This window comes from Podarcis bocagei (genome assembly GCF_964188305.1).
Source record: "Podarcis bocagei genome assembly, chromosome: 13".
NCBI lineage: Eukaryota > Metazoa > Chordata > Lepidosauria > Squamata > Lacertidae > Podarcis > Podarcis bocagei.
In genome coordinates this window covers 19556457-19578366 of record NC_138138.1, presented here as the reverse complement: position 1 = coordinate 19578366, position 21910 = coordinate 19556457, and the positions used below count along the sequence as shown (strand labels likewise).

The 21910-nt window shown below is 45.8% G+C and overlaps 1 protein-coding gene across 2 annotated transcripts in view; it reads left to right on the top strand.

Moving 5' to 3' along the window:
• PLXDC1 (plexin domain containing 1) overlaps window positions 1-21910 on the top strand; it is a 75890-nt gene extending 53980 nt beyond the window's left edge. The window contains exons 9-14 of one of the 2 annotated variants that reach the window (XM_081166543.1): window positions 4325-4406; window positions 9108-9168; window positions 10445-10583; window positions 14274-14306; window positions 15373-15533; window positions 17380-21910. In XM_081166543.1, coding sequence (XP_081022669.1) covers window positions 4325-4406; window positions 9108-9168; window positions 10445-10583; window positions 14274-14306; window positions 15373-15533; window positions 17380-17487 — 584 coding nt within the window. In that variant the 3' untranslated portion in view covers window positions 17488-21910. Of the gene's footprint in view, window positions 1-4324; window positions 4407-9107; window positions 9169-10444; window positions 10584-14273; window positions 14307-15372; window positions 15534-17376 lie in introns of both variants that reach the window. The other variant, XM_081166542.1, reaches the window with a different exon arrangement.

Below are 21910 nucleotides of genomic sequence, written 5' to 3'. Positions count from 1 at the left end.
AGGACTCAATTTCTTGACTTTAAGAAAGCCGACTTCATAAAACTTAGGGAAGTGCTGGGTGAGATCCCATGGACAGTAATACTAAAAGGAAAGGGAGTTCATGATGGCTGGGAGTTTGTTAAAAGGGAGATAGTAAAAGCACAACGTCAGGCAATACCAATGAGACGGAAACATGGAAGGTGCCTAAAGAAGCCAGGGTGGCTATCTAAAGAACTTTTAACTGAGTTAAGATTAAAAAAGGATGTGTACAAAAAATGGAAAAGGGGGGAAACCACCAAAGAGGAATTCAAACAAATAGCCAGCACGTGTAGACACAAAGTCAGAAAAGCTAAAGCACAGAATGAACTCCGGCTTGCTAGAGAGGTTAAAAGCAACAAAAAAGGCTTTTATGGGTATGTTCGTAGCAAAAGGAAGAACAAAGAAACAGTGGGGTCACTCAGAGGAGAAGATGGTGAAATGCAAACAGGGGACACAGAAAGGGCTGAACTCCTCAATGCCTTCTTTGCCTCAGTCTTCTCCGATAAAGAAAACAATGCCCGACCTGAAGAATTTGGAGCAAATGATTCAGCAAAGGAAACACAGCCCAGAATAACTAAGGAGATAGTACAAGAATACTTGGCTAGTTTAGATGTATTCAAGTCTCCAGGGCCAGATGAACTGCATCCAAGAGTATTAAAAGAACTGGCAGATGTGATCTCAGAACCACTGGCAGTCATCTTTGAGAATTCCTGGAGAACAGGCGAAGTCCCGGCAGACTGGAGGAGGGCAAATGTTGTCCCTATTTTCAAAAAGGGGAAAAGAGAGGACCCAAATAATTACCGCCCAGTCAGTCTGACATCAATACCAGGGAAGATTCTGGAGCAGATCATTAAGAAAACAGTCTGTGAACACCTAGAAAGGAATGCTGTGATCACCAATAGTCAGCATGGATTTCTGAAAAATAAGTCATGTCAGACTAACCTGATCTCGTTTTTTGACAGAATTACAAGCCTGGTAGATGAAGGGAACTCAGTGGATATAGCCTACCTTGATTTCAGTAAGGCATTTGACAAGGTGCCCCATGATATTCTTGTAAAGAAGCTGGTAAAATGCGGTCTTGACTATGCTACCACTCAGTGGATTTGTAACTGGCTGACTGACCGAACCCAAATGGTGCTCATCAATGGTTCCTCTTCATCCTGGAGAAGAGTGACTAGTGGGGTGCCACAGGGTTCTGTCTTGGGCCCGGTCTTATTCAACATCTTTATCAACGACTTGGATGATGGACTCAAGGGCATCCTGATCAAATTTGCAGATGACACCAAACTGGGAGGGGTGGCTAACACCCCAGAGGACAGGATCACACTTCAAAACGACCTTGACAGATTAGAAAACTGGGCCAAAACAAACAAGATGAATTTTAACAGGGAGAAATGTAAAGTATTGCACTTGGGCAAAAAAAATGAGAGGCACAAATACAAGATGGGTGACACCTGGCTTGAGAGCAGTACATGTGAAAAGGATCTAGGAGTCTTGGTTGACCACAAACTTGACATGAGCCAACAGTGTGACGCGGCAGCTAAAAAAGCCAATGCAATTCTGGGCCTCATCAATAGGAGTATAGCATCTAGATCAAGGGAAGTAATAGTGCCACTGTATTCTGCTCTGGTCAGACCTCACCTGGAGTACTGTGTCCAGTTCTGGGCACCACAATTCAAGAAGGACACTGACAAACTGGAACGTGTCCAGAAGAGGGCAACCAAAATGGTCAAAGGCCTGGAAACGATGCCTTATGAGGAACGGCTAAGGGAGCTGGGCATGTTTAGCCTGGAGAAGAGGAGGTTAAGGGGTGATATGATAGCCATGTTCAAATATATAAAAGGATGTCACATAGAGGAGGGAGAAAGGTTGTTTTCTGCTGCTCCAGAGAAGCGGACACGGAGCAATGGAGCCAAACTACAAGAAAGAAGATTCCACCTAAACATTAGGAAGAACTTCCTGACAGTAAGAGCTGTTTGACAGTGGAATTTGCTGCCAAGGAGTGTGGTGGAGTCTCCTACTTTGGAGGTCTTTAAGCAGAGGCTTGACAACCATATGTCAGGAGTGCTCTGATGGTGTTTCCTGCTTGGCAGGGGGTTGGACTCGATGGCCCTTGTGGTCTCTTCCAACTCTATGATTCTATGATTCTATGATTCTATGACCCTGAAATATTTAAAAAAAAAAAGCGTGGATATGTAAACTTGTAACTATTAAAAATGAAATGGGGGAAACGATTTTCCTACATGTTGCATTTCATACCCCACCTTACGTCCAGAGAGCTCTAAACTAGGCACCCACAACCTTTGGTCCTCCAGATGTTTTGGACTACAATTCCCATCATCCCTGACCATGGGAGTTGTAGGCCAATACGTTTGGAGGGCCGCAAGTTGGGGGTGCCTGATTTAGACGGTATACTTCTTTCTCACTGCCTCCGTAATAACCACACAAAAACCAGATTTTTTCATATACATAAAACAAAAAGTTGTTGCAGTGGGGCCGCTAGGTATTTGTAGGTGGCAGTGTGCTTTAGATGGCAAGGCGCATCATGTCAAAATGTGTTAAAAGCCACAGAACTGGCAAAATTGACATATAAGCTACAGGACAAGGATAACTATGACTTCAGAGATGAATGGGAACCCTTTACAAAGTATTTGAAGATGCAACAAAGCGAACTGGACTCCTTGGCTGGCTTTAAATAAACATTCACAAACTTTTTATGGATGATAATCAGCTAAATAGTTTGAGAATCTATATGACTGTGTAACATGCAGAAAACAGTATTCTTAGAGAAATCAGAGACTGGAACTGAGGGAAGCTGGAGGGTGGGGTGGGGGGGTTGTGTTAGGGAGGAAAAATTGGGGGTGGGGAATAAGGATGATATGTTTCTGGATAATATGTTTTGTTTTAATCTTGAATTTAAAAAAGTTTTTTTAAAAAATGTGTTAAAAGCCAACAGCCCTACTACATTTGGGAGCCCTCCTGCACATTACGCTGAGCGGAGCCCTAGATCTCTGCCCCCCAAATCCTGCCTTGATGGCACCGCTAAGCTGTCCATGCCTTCCCTGCGAACTCCCAGTTTGGCCTTAAGAGGTGAGGCGGAATGGAAGTCATGTTGAGACACTTGCCGGAAAATTTCGGATCCAAGCACAAGCGAGGGGTGATCGATGAAATCAGCGTGAAACTATTTTATTCGGTGACATGCCGAATTCTTCTCCCTGAGGGAAAAAGGCTTGTTAAAATCCGCTGCCAACACAATGGAAGGAGATTGGGATACATCCCCCACACTCCCGTTTTGCTGTTATGAATAGAATCACAAGTGCTTCCAGCTTTTTGCCGCGACTCTGAGAGATTGCTCTGTACCAGTTTGTTCCAAGAAAAGAGGAACAAAAGGTTTTTTACTTTTAAGTTGGGAAACATCTCAGCTTTCCCTCATTTCTCTTGAATTCTGGGAGGGTGTCCCTGGCCAAGACCTTGAGAGTAGGGTCAGATTTGCAGGGTGGGGTGAGGAAAATGGTTTCAGATTAACACACAAACTTTCTCAGCAGTCAAGGGAAGAGGTTTCGGCACAGAGTGGCCACTTAGCACCACAAAAGAGGGGCGGATTTGCATAAAAATTGCATGCACTAACTTTATTTATTGCACATTATATGCCAGCTCCCCCACCCCACCCCAGGAGCTCAAAGTGCCAGACATAATTATCCCCCCATCTCATTTAATCCTTCACAACAACCCTGTGTGGTAGGTTAGGCTGAGAGACAGTCACTGGCTCAAAGTCACTCAGTCAGATTTGTGGCTGAGTGGGAATTTGAACCCTGGTTTCCCATGTAGCTGACGTGGGTGGCGCTGTGGATCAAACCACAGAGCCTAGGACTTCCCAATCAGAAGGTCGCGGTTTGAATCCCTGCGACGGGGTGAGCTCCCGTTGCTCGGTCCCTACTCCTGCCAACCTAGCAGTTCGAAAGCACGTCAAAGTGCAAGTAGATAAATAGGTACCGCTCCGGCAGGAAGGTAAACGTCGCTTCCATGCACTGCTCTGGTTCGCCAGAAGCGGCTTAGTCATGCTGGCCACATGACCCGGAAGCTGTACGCCGGCTCCCTCGGCCAGTAAAGCGAGATGAGCGCCACAACCCCAGAGTTGGCCACAACTGGACCTAATGGTCAGGGGTCCCTTTACCTTTTTTGCTCCCAGGTCGCCAGCCATCCAACACTCAGAAAGCTCATCTTCCAGGCTGGCTTCTGCGTTGGCTCCTCTCATTTTGGAAAGCAAGTTTTGGAGCTCTGATTCTTTTCCTCTTTCCCTTTGCAGCTTGCCTCCAGCACCAGAGCTGCGAAGTTTGCACGACATCTGATCTAACCTTCAACTGTAGCTGGTGTCATGTCCTGCAGAGGTAAGGCACACAAATGTGGAAAGGGATGAACATTCGCACCTCGAGAGTCAAATTAGCTCCCTCTAGTCTCGTCCTATTTATGGTGCATTTATGGTGCAGCTAGGTAATTTTAGACCCTGGGACTTAAGGATCTCGGGGTGGTGGGTGGGAAGAAGGATACTCCCTCTTTAGATGGCAATGTCCCTTACTTCAAAATGTGGCAAGACATCCCTATGGGAACCCATGTTCTCATTCGACTGAGCGGCCGGTTTGTATTTCTGCCCCAAAGTCCTGCCTTGATTGCCCTGCACCACACTTATGTAGGGCTATGACAGAATAAAGATGTAGCAAATATTTTTTCGTGGGGAGGGCAGTTCAGTTACAAGCTTTTTCGAAAGCAAGTTTAGGAAAGTATGCACTGGCTACCAATTAGATTCCGGGCCCAAATCAAAGTGCTGTTTTTGACCTGTAAAGCCTTAAACTGCTCAGGACCGTAATACCTCAAGGACCACCTCTTTCCATATGAACCTACCCGGACCCCGAGATCAGCTTCTGAGGCCCTTCTTCGTGTACTTTCTCCTTGAGAGGTCCGGAGGGTGGCAACACAAGAACGGGGCCTTCTCTGCAATGGCTCCCAGTCTGTGGAATGCTCTCCTCAGGGAAGTTTACCTGGCGCCTTCATTACACACCTTTAGGCACACCAGGCAAAAACATTCCTTTCCAACCAGGTGTTTGGTTATCTGATCTACATCCTATGCCCTTTTAAATTGTGTTTTTGGTGGTGATATTGGGCTGTTGTTTTTATTTTTATTAGGTATTCTGTGGTTTTATATCTTGATTTTATTCTGTGAACCACCCTGAGACCCCCGGGTATAGAGCAGTATATACCGTATTTTTCGCCCTATAGGACACACTTTTCCCCCTCCAAAAATGAAGGGGAAATCTGGGTGCGTCCTATGGGGCGAATGCAGGCATTTGCTGAAGCTTGGAGAGCGAGAGGGGTCGGTGCGCACCGACCCCTCTCGCCCTCCAGGCTTCAGGAAGACATCCGCAGCCTAGGCAGCCCTGTGGGAGGTCCCGCAGGGATGTCTAGGCTGCGGATAGCAGCCTGCCACCCAGCACGAAGGGCGCACTGAAGCAGAGCGCCCCCCGCACCGGACAGACATCCGCAGCGTGGGGAGCCTTGCAGGAGTTCCCCGCAAAGCTCCCCACGCTGCGGATAGCAGCCTGCCGCCCAGCGCGAGAGGCGCCCTGAAGCAGAGCGCCCCTCACGCCGGGCAGACATCGGCCAGCCCCACAAGCTCGGGGGCAGCAGGGAGGCGCAGCGCCGCCATCCCGCTGTTCCTCGACCTGGTTCAGTTTCCCCGACCGGCTTTTGGGGGGGAAATAAAGGGAAAATTTTTTTTCCTTTATTTCCCCCCAAAAAAACTAGGTGCGTCCTATGGGACGAAAAATACGGTAAATTTAATAAAGAAGGAGAAGGAGAATTCTAGTGGCTTTGTGTCCTAGCTGCATGGGGTGTCCTGTTTGCAGAGCAAACAACAGGCAGACTTTGTGGGAAGTGCCATGAGAAATGGGGAGTTAATCCACTCCTGCTCACAGTGCCCAGAGCCAGTGTTGTAACCAGATACGAAGAAAGATAGTTCGACTGGGATGGAGGATGGCTTTGCTCTATTTAAATGAAGTTTTAGCTTTTGCTTTAATTTGATTCCTTGTGGGAAACTTCTGTGTCATTATAAATGAACAGTATTTGAGAATTCTGCATATGCACTAAGGTGGTAAAGCATCATGCTACTGTGAATGTCTAGCTTGTTCCTCACCACCGACTTGGGAGGATCTTAGCTGGCACACATCTGTCTCAGGAGACAGTGGAGAGGTGTGCCTTTGGGGGTGAAGTCAAACTGTCGGGCACCTGCTGTGGCTGTAGAGACATGTTTTGTTACAGCTGGGTCAGATGAAGGTGTCCCGTTGTGCTGCTGCAGACGCACCATGTCATTGCTTCTCTCTGTGCTTGTCATTTCTCCTCTGGTCACCGCTGTGGATGCATGGTCTTTGTAAGTCTGTCTGTCTGTCTGTCTCCAGGCACTGCGGTTGTCTGCAGAGGGATTCCTACATGGCGGGGTCGATGATGTTGCCTGCCTTCATGTCATATTTGCAGTTTGCTATTTGCCTGCAGAAGGACACGGGTGGCGCTGTGGGTTAAACCACAGAGCCTAGGACTTGGCAATCAGAAAGTCGGTGGTTCAAATCCCCGCGACGGGGTGAGGTCCCGTTACTCGGTCCCTGCTCCTGCCAACCTAGCAGTTCGAAAGCACGCCAGTGCAAGTAGATAAATAGGTACCGCTCCGGCGGGAAGGTAAACGGCATTTCCATGCGCTGCTCTGTTTCGCCAGAAGCAGCTTAGTCATGCTGGCCACATGACCCGGAAGCTGTACGCCAGCTCCCTCGGCCAATAAAGCGAGATGAACGCCACAACCCCAGAGTCGGCCACGACTGGACCTAATGGTCAGGGGTCCCTTTACCTTTACCTATTTGCCTGCAGTATGTTGGGAAAGGTGGAGGGCACAAGGAGAAGGGGACGACAGAGGATGAGATGGTTGGACAGTGTTCTCGAAGCTACTAACATGAGTTTGACCAAACTGTGGGAGGCAGTGGAAGACAGGAGTGCCTGGCGTACTCTGGTTCATGAGGTCACGAAGAGTCGGACACGACTAAACGACTAAACAACAACATTTGCCTGCAGCTTAGCCTGCCCAAAGCGCCCCGATATTTGATATGTGACCAGCTGCCCAAGATGTGTGGCTAGTCTTTACAGTTTGAGTCTTTATTTTTTATTTTCTTTCTTTCTTTATTTATTTTTAACCAACAACCAAAACACAAACAGTGAAAACCACCAGTGAAAACCCCCAGGCGGCTGATACATTGGGTATACATAATCAAGAATAACATATTCAAATCAACCATATGTACAATTCTCTATACCTTTAACATCTTTAATATCCAAGATGACTTGCAATATGATTTGCAGTACAGTCGTACCTTGGAAGTCAAACGGAATCCGTTCCGGAAGTCCGTTCTATTTCCAAAACGTTCGGAAACCAACAAGCTGCAATTTTTTGGGCGCTGCCTTACTGTGCACCCCGTGTACTGAAATCCAAAATCAGCCTATGCAGATGCAAACGGGATGCGGTTTCCCAAGTTTTCCATCTCTCTTGAAGAGTAAGGTTAAGCTGTTCTCCAGCAGAGACAGAAAATCCCATCAGCAAGAAGGAACATTTCAGAGTCTTCCGGCCCAGCTGTGTTGGCATGGAGTCACCCAGTTCCTCTGGGAAAGCCCTTTTGGTCTCCCTGTTTGTTACATTCGCTTGTTCGTGTATCTGGTACAGTACACCCATCTGGGGATTCCGATTATAAAACCATATACTTAAAAATAACCTAGCCCTCCCACACAGAATTGAGGCCAGATGCTCATATTGCTAGCTTTCTACTGCTAGTTCTGTAGGCATTTTGAAGGGAGTGCACTCCTTACAGAGAACAGGAGGCCGTAAAAGCCGCAAAATGCTTTAGCAACCCAAGGAGCCTGGGTGGTGTTCTGTTTAGAGGAAGGGACTAGTCTGTGTTCCTTAATATCTCCAGGAAGCGATATTTTTATGGATACTTGAAAGAAGCCTTGATTGCTAACCCATAGAAACACAGGAAGCTGCTTTCTACATGAACTGGCATAGACTCTCTCAAAAGCCTACCTAGGAATGCTGAAGATTCAACCTGGGATTTTCTGCATGTAAACCTGACGTTCTACCACTGAGCTATGGTGCATCTAACTTGAAAAATAGTTAATTTGTATGTATTTCTAGTTCTGGTGAAATGGGTAAGGTTTCATAAGTGCATGTCTTTGCATGAGAAGATTCTTGCATATCTCAGGCCTGGTTTCTTCCTAGCATAGGAGCCAACTCCTAGGGGCCGAGGGGGTCTTTGCCTCCCCCATAAAATATTTGAGTGCCCCCCCGCAAAATGGTGTGTGTGCACCACATCATGTGATCAGTTATGTGGGGTGTGGCTTACCTGTTGTTGTTGTTTAGTCGTTTAGTCGTGTCCGACTCTTCGTGACCCCATGGACCAGAGCACGCCAGGCACTCCTGTCTTCCACTGCCTCCCGCAGTTTGGTCAAACTCATGCTGGTAGCTTCGAGAACACTGTCCAACCATCTCATCCTCTGTCGTCCCCTTCTCCTTGTGCCCTCCATCTTTCCCAACATCAGGGTCTTTTTCCAGGGAGTCTTCTCTTCTCATGAGGTGGCTAAAGTATTGGAGCCTCAGCTTCAGGATCTGTCCTTCCAGTGAGCACTCAGGGCTGATTTCCTTCAGAATGGATAGGTTTGATCTTCTTGCAGTCCATGGGACTCTCAAGAGTCTCCTCCAGCACCGTAATTCAAAAGCATCAATTCTTTGGCCATCAGCTGTCAAGTATCGAACATTTTGCAATCTCCCATGGGGAACAAAACACTGTCGTCTGTCTTCCTCCTGCATAGTGTGCAGTTCTTCTGCATTTCTACTTTTTGCTAAAGCAACACATGTGCAGGGAAGCAAAAAAGATACCAGATTGTCCCAATACACACAACACACACTTATTCCTTGGGAAAGCCATGGCAGTGAAAATGTCACCAAGCGGGTCTATATTTGTAGGTTAGATACATACTTGGTTACACGCTTCTCTTTTCTGTAGGTGTTCCAGTGGATTTGACCGACACCGTGAAGAGTGGTTGGAGTATGGCTGTGACCAAGAGGTAAAGTTATAGTCAAATTACTTAAAAGTATGAACGTATGCAACCCTGGCTCAGTGCTCAACCAGTGTGTCCCACCTCTGAGTTTCAAACTATTGATACCCCCATTTCCTAAGAGGCTGAAAGTCCTAGCTGGGCAATCTTTTTTCAGCCAAAGGGCTGCATTCCACTTCTACATAGCCGTAACATTAATTATAATGGTGGAATGAGATTCAGTCGATTCGCCCTTATTAACACAGGGCCATGAGCCGTAATAATAACCCAAAGTGTTTGCAGATTAAAGAAAAGAAAGAACACAAGGGAGCCTGCAAAATTTTGCAGCAAAGTGTTCTGCTCACATTCTGTTCCCGCTTCTACACAGTTTTCCATGTTTTCCTGCCAACAATCCATCAGCATTCCATGCTTGCTGAGCATGTTCAGTCCTCATTGGGTTGTTTTGGGAGCTTGCCCCCCTACCTGACCCCAAACCATTCCTAAATATTTTTAGGAAATACCTCCCCTTGCACATGGGAACATATGCAGAGAGAGAGGGATCAATGATGTCCACAGTGTTGGGAGTAAAGAATGAAAACAAAAGCACAGGCAAAATTATGGCAAGGAAGCTTAGTGCAAAAAAGCAGAACACAGGAAAGGAGATGGTTGGATGGATAAGTGTTTAGTGGTGTCCAAACTTTTTTCAAAGAGGGCCAGATTTGATGAAGTGAAGAGCTGTGGGGGCCAACCAAAGTTGTTGAGGTTTTTTTAGGATTTTACCCCAGGAATAAACTGCCACAGGGGCTGGATTAAACCGACTAGCGGGCCGGATTATGCCCCCGAAACGGACTTTGGACATGCACTTTAAAAAAATGGCAGCCAAGCAATTTTAGTGTCTCTCCATTTCTCATGGTTCTGTTCTTAAGATCAGTTCTCCAGTCTTTGCATCAGTTTAAGATTATTCTTTTTAAGCTTAAAACAGAGTTGGTGGACATTCTGTAGCCTCCTTCTGAAATCCTCTTAACTTTTCAGACCAGAAATATTCCGAGGGTTGGTTGTTGTTTTTCTGTTGAGCTTTTTGCTGAGCTATTGTGCAAGAGTACCCCTCCGTAAAGCAGTGTTGTAATGTGGCAACACTGAGGAAGCCTTGCAGAATAACTAATAAAATTGAACGATGTGCGTATGGGGCCAGTATAAATAAGTCTGCCACTAATGCGCTATGGTTGCGTCAATGGCATGTGGCAGATTACATCCACAAAGAAGCACCACCACCACCAGAATGACTGGTTCGGGCTTGTCGTTTTAGTTAGAAGAGAAGACCTGTGCCGACTTTGAAGACGATGAACATTACTACTCAACACCTCCCAGCGACAGTCCCTTCACACCACTCAGAGAAGACGTCACCACTTCTTCTTCCCACTTTGTCGACAGCCTAACTACAGAAGGTACCAGCCAGGGTCAAATGCTATGGTTGGAGTGGGAAAGGGAGGCCTCAGGAAGATGTCCCCCCCTGTGTTTCCCAAACTTGGGTCTCCAGCTGTTTCTGAACTACAATTCCCATCATCCCTAGCTAGCAAGACCAGTGTTCAGGGATGATGGGAATTGTAGTCTGAAAAACAGCTGGAGACCAAGTTTAGGAAACCCTGCTGTGGATTATTGTGTATTCTCTCAGATCCATGAACAAGTTTAGTTAATTTTCAGCACCTTGAGAAAACCAAATTTGCTTGAGGTGAGCAGTAATAGCTAAACTAATCAGTTAGAAGTTGATCTAGGCTTTTCACACAGTTATGAATTAGAATTGCATTGGCTATACATGTGCAAACACAGTTTGAAAGTCCCATTGCGCTGAATGTCTAAATTTAACATTTGGATGAGTGGAAAAAGACTGATAGAAAAGTGTGGTCTTCTTGCTCCAAGCCCTCATTTTAGGTTGGCTGGAGGCATCGCTTCCAGAGAGAGACCAGAGACCTTTCGTTTTTGAAATTAACTTGTGGAGATCAGTGTGTCATGGTGACTGCGTAAAACAGAACATCACCCCAGACTAATTAAGTTTCCTCCAGTATGAGAAATTATGTCATATTCCCCAGGATCTTGTGCATAATATGCCTAGGTTAGCATCAAAACCACTATTCCCCTCTGTGGTTAGCAGCAGGTACCAGTTCAATTTTGCTGTTTAATAGTCCCTGTCGCAAGCTGCTAATTAAAATAAATAGAAAAGAACATTAGTAGTTGCCCTTCAGCAGTGAAGGAAGGAGAGGATAGAATTCTTTTGTGACTGAGTTGACTTTGAAAAGAGTAATAAAATATGGGGGAAGAGCCACGCTGATAGTTTCCAGTTGACTTTTTGATTCCGGGCAGGGAAATAGTTTTATTTTTATTTTTATAACAGCGTATTAAAGCATGAGGTTAATTTCTTAGCTTGGTTTGAGACAAAACAAATGCACACACAACAGCCATCACCATGGTACTGGGCCTCAAATCTCCCTGGGACTCTTACCCTCTGAAAAGGCATCCAAACTGTACTCGTGAGGTTATCAAAAAAGATGATAACATATGTATGTATGATGGTGTGAGACTGATAAAATGATGAAACTTGTACGTTTATAAGAGGAATGTTTTTCTGGTGGTGAAACTGAAACATGAAATAAATCTAGGCCAGCTGCGAAGACATCATAGAAGCCTTCTTTCAATTTTTATCTTTTACCCTTACAGTCCAGCTCCTTGGAGCCAGCTAATGGAGATGATATTTATGAATGTGGCTGACATCCTAGTTATTTGGATGCCTTTTGTGCCATCCCCTCTTGCCTATAAAAGCAGAGCCCAAATAATTTCTTCCAGGGGGTGCTGTTAAGTGACAAGAGGAGAGAAGATGTTTCCTTCTTTCTTACTCATTCCTTCCAAAGAAGCAGAGCAGTGGTAAAACAGGAGAGAGAGTTATGTCCTTGCTCAAATGACCTCTCCAAGTAAACGCTTCATGCTTTTCTGAATAAGCTGTGTAAGCAGACAAGAGGATGAGCAGATGATCTCGCTAGAAATCCGGTCTTCACAAGCATATGAGAGAGAGAGAGAGAGTTTGGTTTTTTTAAAAGTATTATTCTTCGGAATAATACTAATCTTTTATAACATGCAGATAGTGCTAATTCCATACAGTGGTACCTTGGGTTACATACGCTTCAGGTTACAGACTCCGCTTACCCAGAAATATTACCTCGGGTTAAGAACTTTGCTTCAGGATGAGAACAGAAATCGTGCTCCGGCAGCTTGGCAGCAGCAGGAGGCCCCATTAGCTAAAGTAGTGCTTCAGGTTAAGAACAGTTTCAGGTTAAGAACAGACCTCTGGAACGAATTAAGTACTTAACCCAAGGTACCACAGTATAGGGATATAAAGGTAAAGGGACCCCTGACCATTAGGTCCAGTCGTGATCAACTCTGGGGTTGCGGCGCTCATCTCGTTTTACTGGCTGAGGGAGCCAGCGTACAGCTTCCGGGTCATGTGGCCAGCATGACTAGGCCGCTTCTGGCAAACCAGAGCAGTGCACGGAAACGCCGTTTACCTTCCCGCCAGAGTGGTACCTATTTATCTACTTGCACTTTGACGTGCTTTTGAACTGCTAGGTTGGCAGGAGCAGGGACAGAACGACAGGAGCTCACCCCGTCATGGGGATTCGAACCGCCGACCTTCTGATCGGCAAGCCCTAGGCTCTGTGGTTTAGACCACAGTGCCACCCACATCCCTTATATAGGTATATAAGAAACCATTAAGTGTGGGGCCAGCCCTACCATTAGACAGAGTGAGATGACTGCCTCATGCAGCAGATGCTGGGATAGTAGCCCCCAGACTGTTTCTCCTGATTCTTCTGGCTATACCCTTCTGTTGGAGAGGACAGAGCTGTGCATATCATATGGCCCGGCCTACATCCCTGTAACTAGCCAACTGCTCTCAAGTGTGGTGAAGGATTCTTTCCTGTTGCTGGTATTGAAATAAGATTCAACCACCAGTCCAGTCAACTTCTGTACGTGAAAAGGTATATAGAGTTGGAAGGGACCACAACAACTATCTAGTCCAGGGGTCAGCAACCTTTTTCAGCCACTGCCCCTCAGACCTTGTGGTGGGCCGGACTATATTTTGGAAAAAATAATGAACGAATTCCTATGCCCCACAAATAACCCAAAGATGCATTTTAAATAAAAGGATACCTTCTACTCATGTAAAAACATGCTGATTCCCGGACCGTCCGTGGGCCGGATTGAGAAAGCGATTGGGCCACATCCGGCCCCCGGGCCTTAGGTTGCCTACCCCTGATTTAGTCCAATCCTCTGCAATGCAGGAATATTTTGCCCAACGCATGACTCTGAGATTAAGAATCTCATGCTCTACCGACTGAGCTGTCCAGCTTCCTTTCCTTTTCATCCTGTTGTTGCTTAACATTTCAGCAACCCATAACACAGCAAATCTGCAATTAATGTGCAGAATATTTCTTTCTCTGTGGTTCTTTCTCCTCTCTAGGAACCAGCTCGACCACGTTAACCCTTCATTTTCCAAATAGTATTGCCTTTATATCTGTTTCTTCCTCCACCTTTCTTAAATTGCAAGTTGGTGTGGGGGATCATGATCCACAGTGCATCAAAGGATAAAGGATTATTTAACCCTCCCCCCCACACACACACACCACAGCCTCCTCCACTATATTTCGTGAGTGAACACCTGGCTGCAATTGTCTGCAAGCAGAGTTGCTATTCCCTACCTGCATAAAGCAGAATAGCAACCACTGGATGCTCTTAAATGGATGCTTCCACATCTGGAAGCAACAAAGTTCCCCTTGTAATTTTTAACTATTCATTCATTCATTCATTAACAAAACACATACACAGCATAACAGCAATAACAAGCAAAATATCGAGCAGTTAGATGGATGGAGCAATTAAATGCCACAATTAAATAAAACCAAACCGCAGTCCTCCACAGCCAGACCTATAAGCCATTCATTAATTCAATACCACATTTAAACCATGATGTTTTTGAAAAGTACCTTGTTTTCAGGATTACCAGCCAGACTTAGGAATCTGAACCCTCCGAAAGACTTTGCCAAACCAGCCTATATCCTCTTTTTGTTATTGTTTTTGTTTACTTATAGATGATACGAAGTTGAACCAAAACCCAGAAGACGGTAAGTGCCTAATTATTTCTTGGCCTAGTGGATATGCAAATGTGTGGGAATGTCCATGTTCTGGGGATGTGAGGTGTGCCCTGAACTGCTGCTTCACCTGGGATGACCATATGAGTAAAGGTAAAGGACCCATGGACGGTTACCGTATTTTTCACCCTATAGGATGCACTTTTCCCCCTCCAAAAATGAAGGGGAAATGTGTGTGCATCCTATGGGGCGAATGCAGGCTTTTGCTGAAGCCTGGAGAGCGAGAGGGGTCAGTGCACACTGACCCCTCTCGCTCTCCAGGCTTCAGGAAGCTATCCGCAAGCCGTGGAATAGCTGTGCGACTTCACGAAGCTCTCCCACGGCTTGCGGAGAGCTGCCTGCACCCCAAAGCCTGGGGCGCGCTGAGCTCAGCGCCCCCCAGGCTTCGGGCTTCGCGCAGCTCTCCGCAAGCCGTGGGAGGGCTGCGCGAAGTCGTGCAGCTCTCCCACGGCTTGCAGATAGCAGCCTGTTCTGGGGGCTGGGGTCAGGGGAAGCTCGGGCTTCCCCCGCCACAGCCCCGCGCCTGGGGGGGGGGGAATAATTGTTTTTTCTTTATTTCCCCCCCCAAAAAAACTAGGTGCGCCCTATGGGCCAGTGAGCCCTATGGGGCGAAAAATACAGTAAGTCCAGTCAAAGGCGACTATGGGGTTGTGGAGCTCATCTCGCTTTCAGGCCAAGGGAGCCGACGTTTGTCCGCAGACAGCTTTCTGGGTCATGTGGCAGAAGCGGCTTAGTTCGCCAGAAGCGGCTTAGTCATGCTGGCCACATGACCCGGAAGCTGTACGCCGGCCCCCTTGGCCAATAAAGCGAGATGAGCGCCGTAACCCCAGAGTCGGTCACGACTGGACCTAATGGTCAGAGGTCCCTTTACCTTTAAAGGCACTGTGGGTAATGGTGTACCTTTCAGCCTCTTTTTGATAACTGAACAAACAAAGCTCGCCTGGCTGATCCTTGTGGGTTGTTTTTTTTCTTTTGTTGTGGCTGTATTGGAGTAATTTGCACATTATCCCCCCAACCCTTATGAAAACCTCCCCTGAAGGTTTGAGAGACGACTTCCCTGCGGAAAAAGTAGAATCCCAGCTCCATACAGGAACCATTGTTGGAATTGTGCTGGCAGTCCTGCTCATAGCAGCCATTATTCTTGCTGGGATCTACATCAGAAGCAACCCTACATCCCACGCTGCTTTGTTCTTCATTAAGGTGAGTTTAACAGCGTAGTAAGCCCCATTGAGGCTTGCTTCCAGGTGAGTGGGTGTTAGATTGCTACCCAGGAGCCACTTCTCTCTCAACACTTGAGAGGATTGCCAGTAAAATAAAATTGTGACCCAAATCCGCCTCTTGATCCCTAGCCAAGTGTTTTCGCTGCTGCAGAGTGCAATTCTCCCTGGAGATAATCAATTTGAAAAATGGTTGGGCATTGAGAAAGAAAATGACAAACCTTTAGGTTCCCATCTCCTCGATCTTCTCTCCAGGCTGGTCTTCACCCGTTCCCTCCCTCTTTGGCACCATCTTAATTTGATATGTTACCCCAAATAGCATCAGAATTCCCCCTCCCCATGTTGTTCTGAAAATAAAGTTTTGAGCACCAGATTCAGTACTTGCTGAATGCTGCTTCACAGTTTTCTTTGTCCTATATTTTCCGCATTCCATTTGGGGTCCTCAGCAGCAGTTCTGATGCTCTGAAGTGTACCTAAGGTCCTATACCTGAGCAATCTTTGCAGGTGCTATTCAAGAAGAAGACACTAAAATATAGAATATAAAATGGTGATGGCTTTACCTTTGAGGCTGTAATTTTCATGATATTACTTCTACAAATATATTTATGCATCTGGCAGAATTAGAAAGGGGGAGGGGGAAGGAACTCTCCCAAATACACACGGTATTTCTACAAAATGAATAAAACTTACCTCCGGATCATCACTGCAATCCAGCGCCCTTTATGCAGTTTGATATGCACACAAAGAGCTTCTGTGCGGCCAAACCGCCGTGTTTTATTTTTATTTTTCAGGCAGTGGGGATAGTTCTCTGCAGGGCCTGTGCATGCTGCCATGTCCTTCCTTTTGATCTGTATGGAGATCAGGAAGCTGCCTTATACCTGGCCAACCTATTTCTCCATCCAGCCCCGAACGGATTGGCAGAGGCTTTTCTAGGGTCTCTGGTCGAAGTCCTTCTCATCACCTGCTTACCCAATCTGTAAATGCAAAAAATTAAACCTGGGACTTTCTGTATGCAAAAGCATAAGTTTTGCCACTGAACTGTGGGCCTCATCTTTAGGAAGGACAGCTCTGTGCACCACAACTCATGCACATATCAGAAATCACTGGATCGGTTTCCCAACCTGGGGTCCTCTATGTGAGGAACGTGGCCCCCCAGAGTGCAGGGGAAGAATTTGACTCAGAAATTGAACTAAGTGAACCAGAGATTGACTCTGCAGATGTGACCTGGCTGACAGAGTCGAGGAAGGGCAGGTCGACCCCCTTTCCCAGGGAAGACTCTGTTAGCTCTCAAGAAGAGGGAGAGTTGGAAGACAGCCAGAGCATTGCTAGGCAATCAGCAGATAAGCAGAGGTCTGAGTCTGTGTTGAGTAGAAGTGGGGAGGGAGCAGGCCAGCCTCTCAGTCCTCGTTCTAGGTGACTGCATAAGATCAGAGGGCAACGGAAGGGCAAGAGGGGAAAGGCGGGAGTTTGCCATCCTTCCTGCTGTGGGAGGGGTGAAATTTCAGACTGACCAACTATCGTAAATGCGAGCAGGCGAGAAGCCGTGCTCTGGATGTGTCTTTTTGTAAATAAACGTACCTAAAACTGCCGGAGAGTCATTACTTCTTATCATGGCTTGATAAACTGCCAGAGGTCATTACACTCCAGATGTTTTGGACTGTATCTCCCATCATCCCTGATCACTGGCTATGCTTGGTGGGGACTGATGGGAACTGGGGTCCAGAAACATGCAACTTTAGGAAAGCTGATGTAAAGTGTGTATGTGTGCAAATCGTGACAGCCAACCCTTTTCACATACTGACGCCCTTCTTTTCTTCACGCCACAGCAGAGACCGCACCAGTGGCCTGCCATGAAGTTCAGAAACCACTCAATGTACACCGAAGTGGAGCCATCTGGCCATGAGAAGGAGGGTTTCGTCGAAGCGGATCAATGCTGAAGAATGCGTCTTCTTTTTTTAATTGCTCTCGCACCTTTAAAACGTCACCTCCCGTTTCCTGTTTGTTTCACGATGAGCACAACTGAAGAAATAGCAAAAAGGGGAAAGTAAACACCTAAAGAGACCCCAAAAAAGAATTGAAATGGATACAGGAGGACCCAAAAGGCATGCAGGTTTAGCGTGTGGCTCTGGGTGGTTTACCGGGGAAAGTTACAATGGAGTCGAAGCTTTTATTGCAGAGAAGCCCACTTCATATTGGTTGTTTTCAGGTGTAGCCATCCACGGCTGATTTCAGTGCCAGGGAGAAGAAGTCTAAGTCTGCACTCTTCCTGCTTTTCTCAGGCACCTGAGCCATATTGGTAAAGAAGATGCTTTTTTTGCCTCTGTGTGTTATGGAGGGTATTACGCATAATTTTTTAAAGCCCCCAGACGGTGGGAAAGCAAATACACTAAACTGTCCAAAGAAAGGTTAGGGTAGAGGGAAATCTAGGCTTCTGGTGGGAGAGATTGACGTTTGCCTTCTGAATAAACCCTTGAGAAATGCTTACGGATTATAGTTAGCATGGAACAAGTTGGTCTGCCTCAAATATCTCAGTGTCATTGCAGCACTTGCGGGATGCAGCGCCTGACATTTGTGGCTTGTGGGGAGCTTAATCTGGGCCTGAAATGCCACCTTCATATTTATCGGTAATGGCGGTATAAATTTGAGCCACGAGAAAGAAAGCATTAATTAAGGAGGCCTTGCAATTGACAGTAATCACCCCAGCCAGAGGAAAAAATACGTATCAAACTTGGCCTCAGACCCTGAAAACAATAATAATATGGCTTGTCTTATTTCTGCTGTGAATTACCAACTCCACCTCACAATTGGCTATATGACTTGGCTTTCTTTTTCTGGGTGTTTTTTAAAGAGCGAGTTCTAGTCATTGGTTTCATTAGTACTTTATGAACGAGAAGGAGAAAGGTCTACCTTATCTCAATGAAGGGAACGGAGGGAATTAAAGCAGATTCTCTCTGCCCAGTCTGTCTGATCCTACTAACAATCAGATTTTAGTTAGGAAGCAAGACCTGGTCTTTGTCAAGGGAGTCTCGTGGCACATATAGAGCTTATTTTTTCTTGGAAACGGTGACATTCCTGTTCTGTCCTCTTTATCTTGTATGATGGTTACCCCATATGTTTTCCCAGTGGGTTAGGGTGATAAAATGTACTTGTAAAATTCTGGTACACATTCCTGAAAGTGCTGCTACTGGACAATCCCTCCCCCCCATCTAATTTGGATACAACACTATGTGATGCGAGGCATGGTTGCCTGTCCCAGATTTTCCCACTAGCTCCAGCTCCCTCCCAGGGGGGAAAAAACCACATTTAAAGTCAGACTGTAACAAGTATTTTGATGTTGAAGTTATTGCGAGCATATCTGTATGGCCACAAGAGAAATATGTGCCTGAGCAAATTTTGCACATATCCTAAGGGCTAGCTCACCTGTTACGGCAATGCAGGGAGACCGCGATGACCCACACTTCTTATCCCATTTCTTCAGGTAATATTTTGAGGACAAGCGATGTGACTCCATCACATTCTGTGTTTGCTGCTCTCCTGGCATATATCGACTGCCCTGTGCAGGGAAGCGGGAAAATACTGGGAGCATGTTGACACTCACTGCATGATACGCCTGCTTTAAAATTACCGGGAAACTCAGGGAAGAGATGTGTGTCGGTAAACTGCCGTGCAGAAGGTAACAAGGAGTTTGGCTCTGAGAGTTCAAAGCAGGCTTCTCCAACCTTCCAGGTGTGCTGGGGCAGACCTCGCATCAATCCCAGGCAGCACAGCTGGGGCTGATAGGAGGCAGCGTCCCAAACATCTGGAGGGCGAAGGCTGGTTTAAAACAAAAACGTTGTACTTTGCCATTTCTGCATATGGTCTGGGGTAAAATAAAATAAAAATAAAAACAGGCACAAAGAGCACCACAGCAGCCGGGCTGCCTTGGTTGGAGAAAGAGAGAAAAAGCACCGAGAGGAATTATTATTATTATTATTATTATTATTATTATTATTATTATTATTATTAGACATGTCTCCTAAACTTATGCATCTATGGGTGTTGTTGCTTCATTCCGTATCCAGGCTGAGCCTATCTGTCCCAGGGGTTTCCTCAGGAGCTAATTATCTAATGTATAGTACGTAACTGATTTTGTATAATTCTATAACCGTGTAGAGATATAGATGCAGGCAGAGTATAAATGGGGCTATTACCAGGGTTGTGGCGTTTTCTCCCTGACCTGACTTTTTATTTTTTTTTTAAGAAAAGTAAAAAACGCATGATAAGATGCAACACAGTCCAGCAATGCATCCCAATGGAACTTTTTCAGGACAGTATGTACCCGTATTTTTCGCTCTATAAGACGCACCAGACCACAAGACGCACCTAGTTTTTGGAGGAGAAAAACAAGAAGAAAAATATTCTGAATCTCAGAAGCCAGAACAGCAAGAGGGATCACTGCACAGTGAAAGCAGCAATCCCTCTTGCTGTTCTGGCTTCTGGGATAGCTGCGCAGCCTGAATTCGCTCCATAAGATGCACACACATTTCCCCTTACTTTTAGGAGGGAAAAGTGAGTCTTATAGAGCAAAAAATACAGTATATGCTAGCCTATTTATCATAACCACTGGTGTGCTGTATGGAGAGTGGGGAGGCGGCGAAGAGATCCCTGAAAGAAACAAACAAATAGGATCTTATATTTGTTCACCGATCACTCTTATGCAAAAGGTGGACCACAGTCATAAAGGCTTCTTCCGGACGTGGACAGTTTTTAGTAGCAGACAACCACTGCTGTTCTGTTTCGAGCTGTAAGTGGAATGGCATTGTGCTTTCAGAGCCAGGACTTCTCAAACTCTGTAGTCAAGAGAGCAGGCCCTTTTGCCTTTTCTCAGCCTCAGATATGTGAGTGTGTGCATGTTCACCAGGACCATTGCAGGCATGTACAGATTGCCAGCTTAAAAACACAGCTGGGTCTTTCTTTTCCTCAATTCGGATCAAAGCTGGTTTGGAGCGAAACAGATCAAAATGCAGTATTTCATAAGAAACGGCAGGATTGATGCAGGCTAGGATATGGATTGCGGATAATGTCTTGTGTATGCCACTTCCCAAACAGTGGAAGCAGAGTAAATGAGAGTGTGTACACAGTCTGTGGGTGAGGGAAGGATTAAATACAGTGGTACCTCGGGTTAAGTACTTAATTCGTTCCAGAGGTCCATTCTTAATCTGAAACAATTCTTAACCTGAAGCACCACTTTAGCTAAAGGGGCCTCCTGCTGATGCCATGCTGCTGGAGCACGGTTTCTGTTCTCATCCTGAAGCAAAGTTCTTAACCTGAGGTAATATTTCTGGGTTAGCGGAGTCTGTAACCTGAAGCGTATGTAACCTGAAGCGTATGTAACCTGAGGTACCACTGTAAACCCTTCTCCTTCACGACATTCCTGATCATGATTCCCTCCCCTGCTGCAATTTAGGGCAAGAAGAGAAAAAAAGTGATAAGGGTTGATTTCAAGAAAGTAGAAACAGACCATAGAGAAGAAAATGGCTGAAGCCATTTTCAGACCATAGTTGGCCAGAATAGCGGTGTGACAAGCTATGTGCACCTGGGGAAATTGTGCAACTGTTCCACCGAATTTTAAAAAGTTGGGTTTTCTGAGCTCTGAGTGGGGAAAGGAAGCTGAACATGAGAGGTGGTTGTTGGTTCATAGTGTTGTACAGATGCCCTAAAAAAAGGCAGTGAAGAAAGTGTAGCTTTTTCGCAGATATAATTCCCAGTGTTGAAATAGCCAAAGAGTAGGGGGAAAGGATTTAATAAAGAGAAGCACAACTTGAGATGTAGTTCTTCCACTCTCCAATATAGACATGCTTTCATAGGAGTTTTAACAAGGCATTTTCGGGGCATTTCAGTACTGCATTAGAACTATAAAAACAGACACTGTGTGTCCTGGGCTGACATTTCAGGTCTCAATGTTGGCCTGAAAATCACTGCTGTCTCCATGTACCTGTTGGAAGTTCATGGCTGGGTAAAGAATCTACATGTGGAATTGCAGGTTTTAGATGTGTTGACCACATCTAATTCTGTAAAATAAAATAAAAACCATGCAAGCGCTTCCTGTAAGTCAAATGACCCATTCAGTTCATGTCCACAGCAAATAAGATCTGAGCACCAAATTCATTATCTCTCATAACAATGCAAAGCCTTTCTTTTCTTTCTTGTATACTTGAATTTACAACATAATTCAATGTTGAGGAGCGTGGGGTGGAAAAGCTTGTGGCAAGATGTTTGGAACGGATTGTCTGCATGGAATGCAGTGTTGATACTAATATATAATATAAAATATTAATTGTACTTTTGGGAATTGCTTTGGTTTTCAGAATAAAAAAAGAG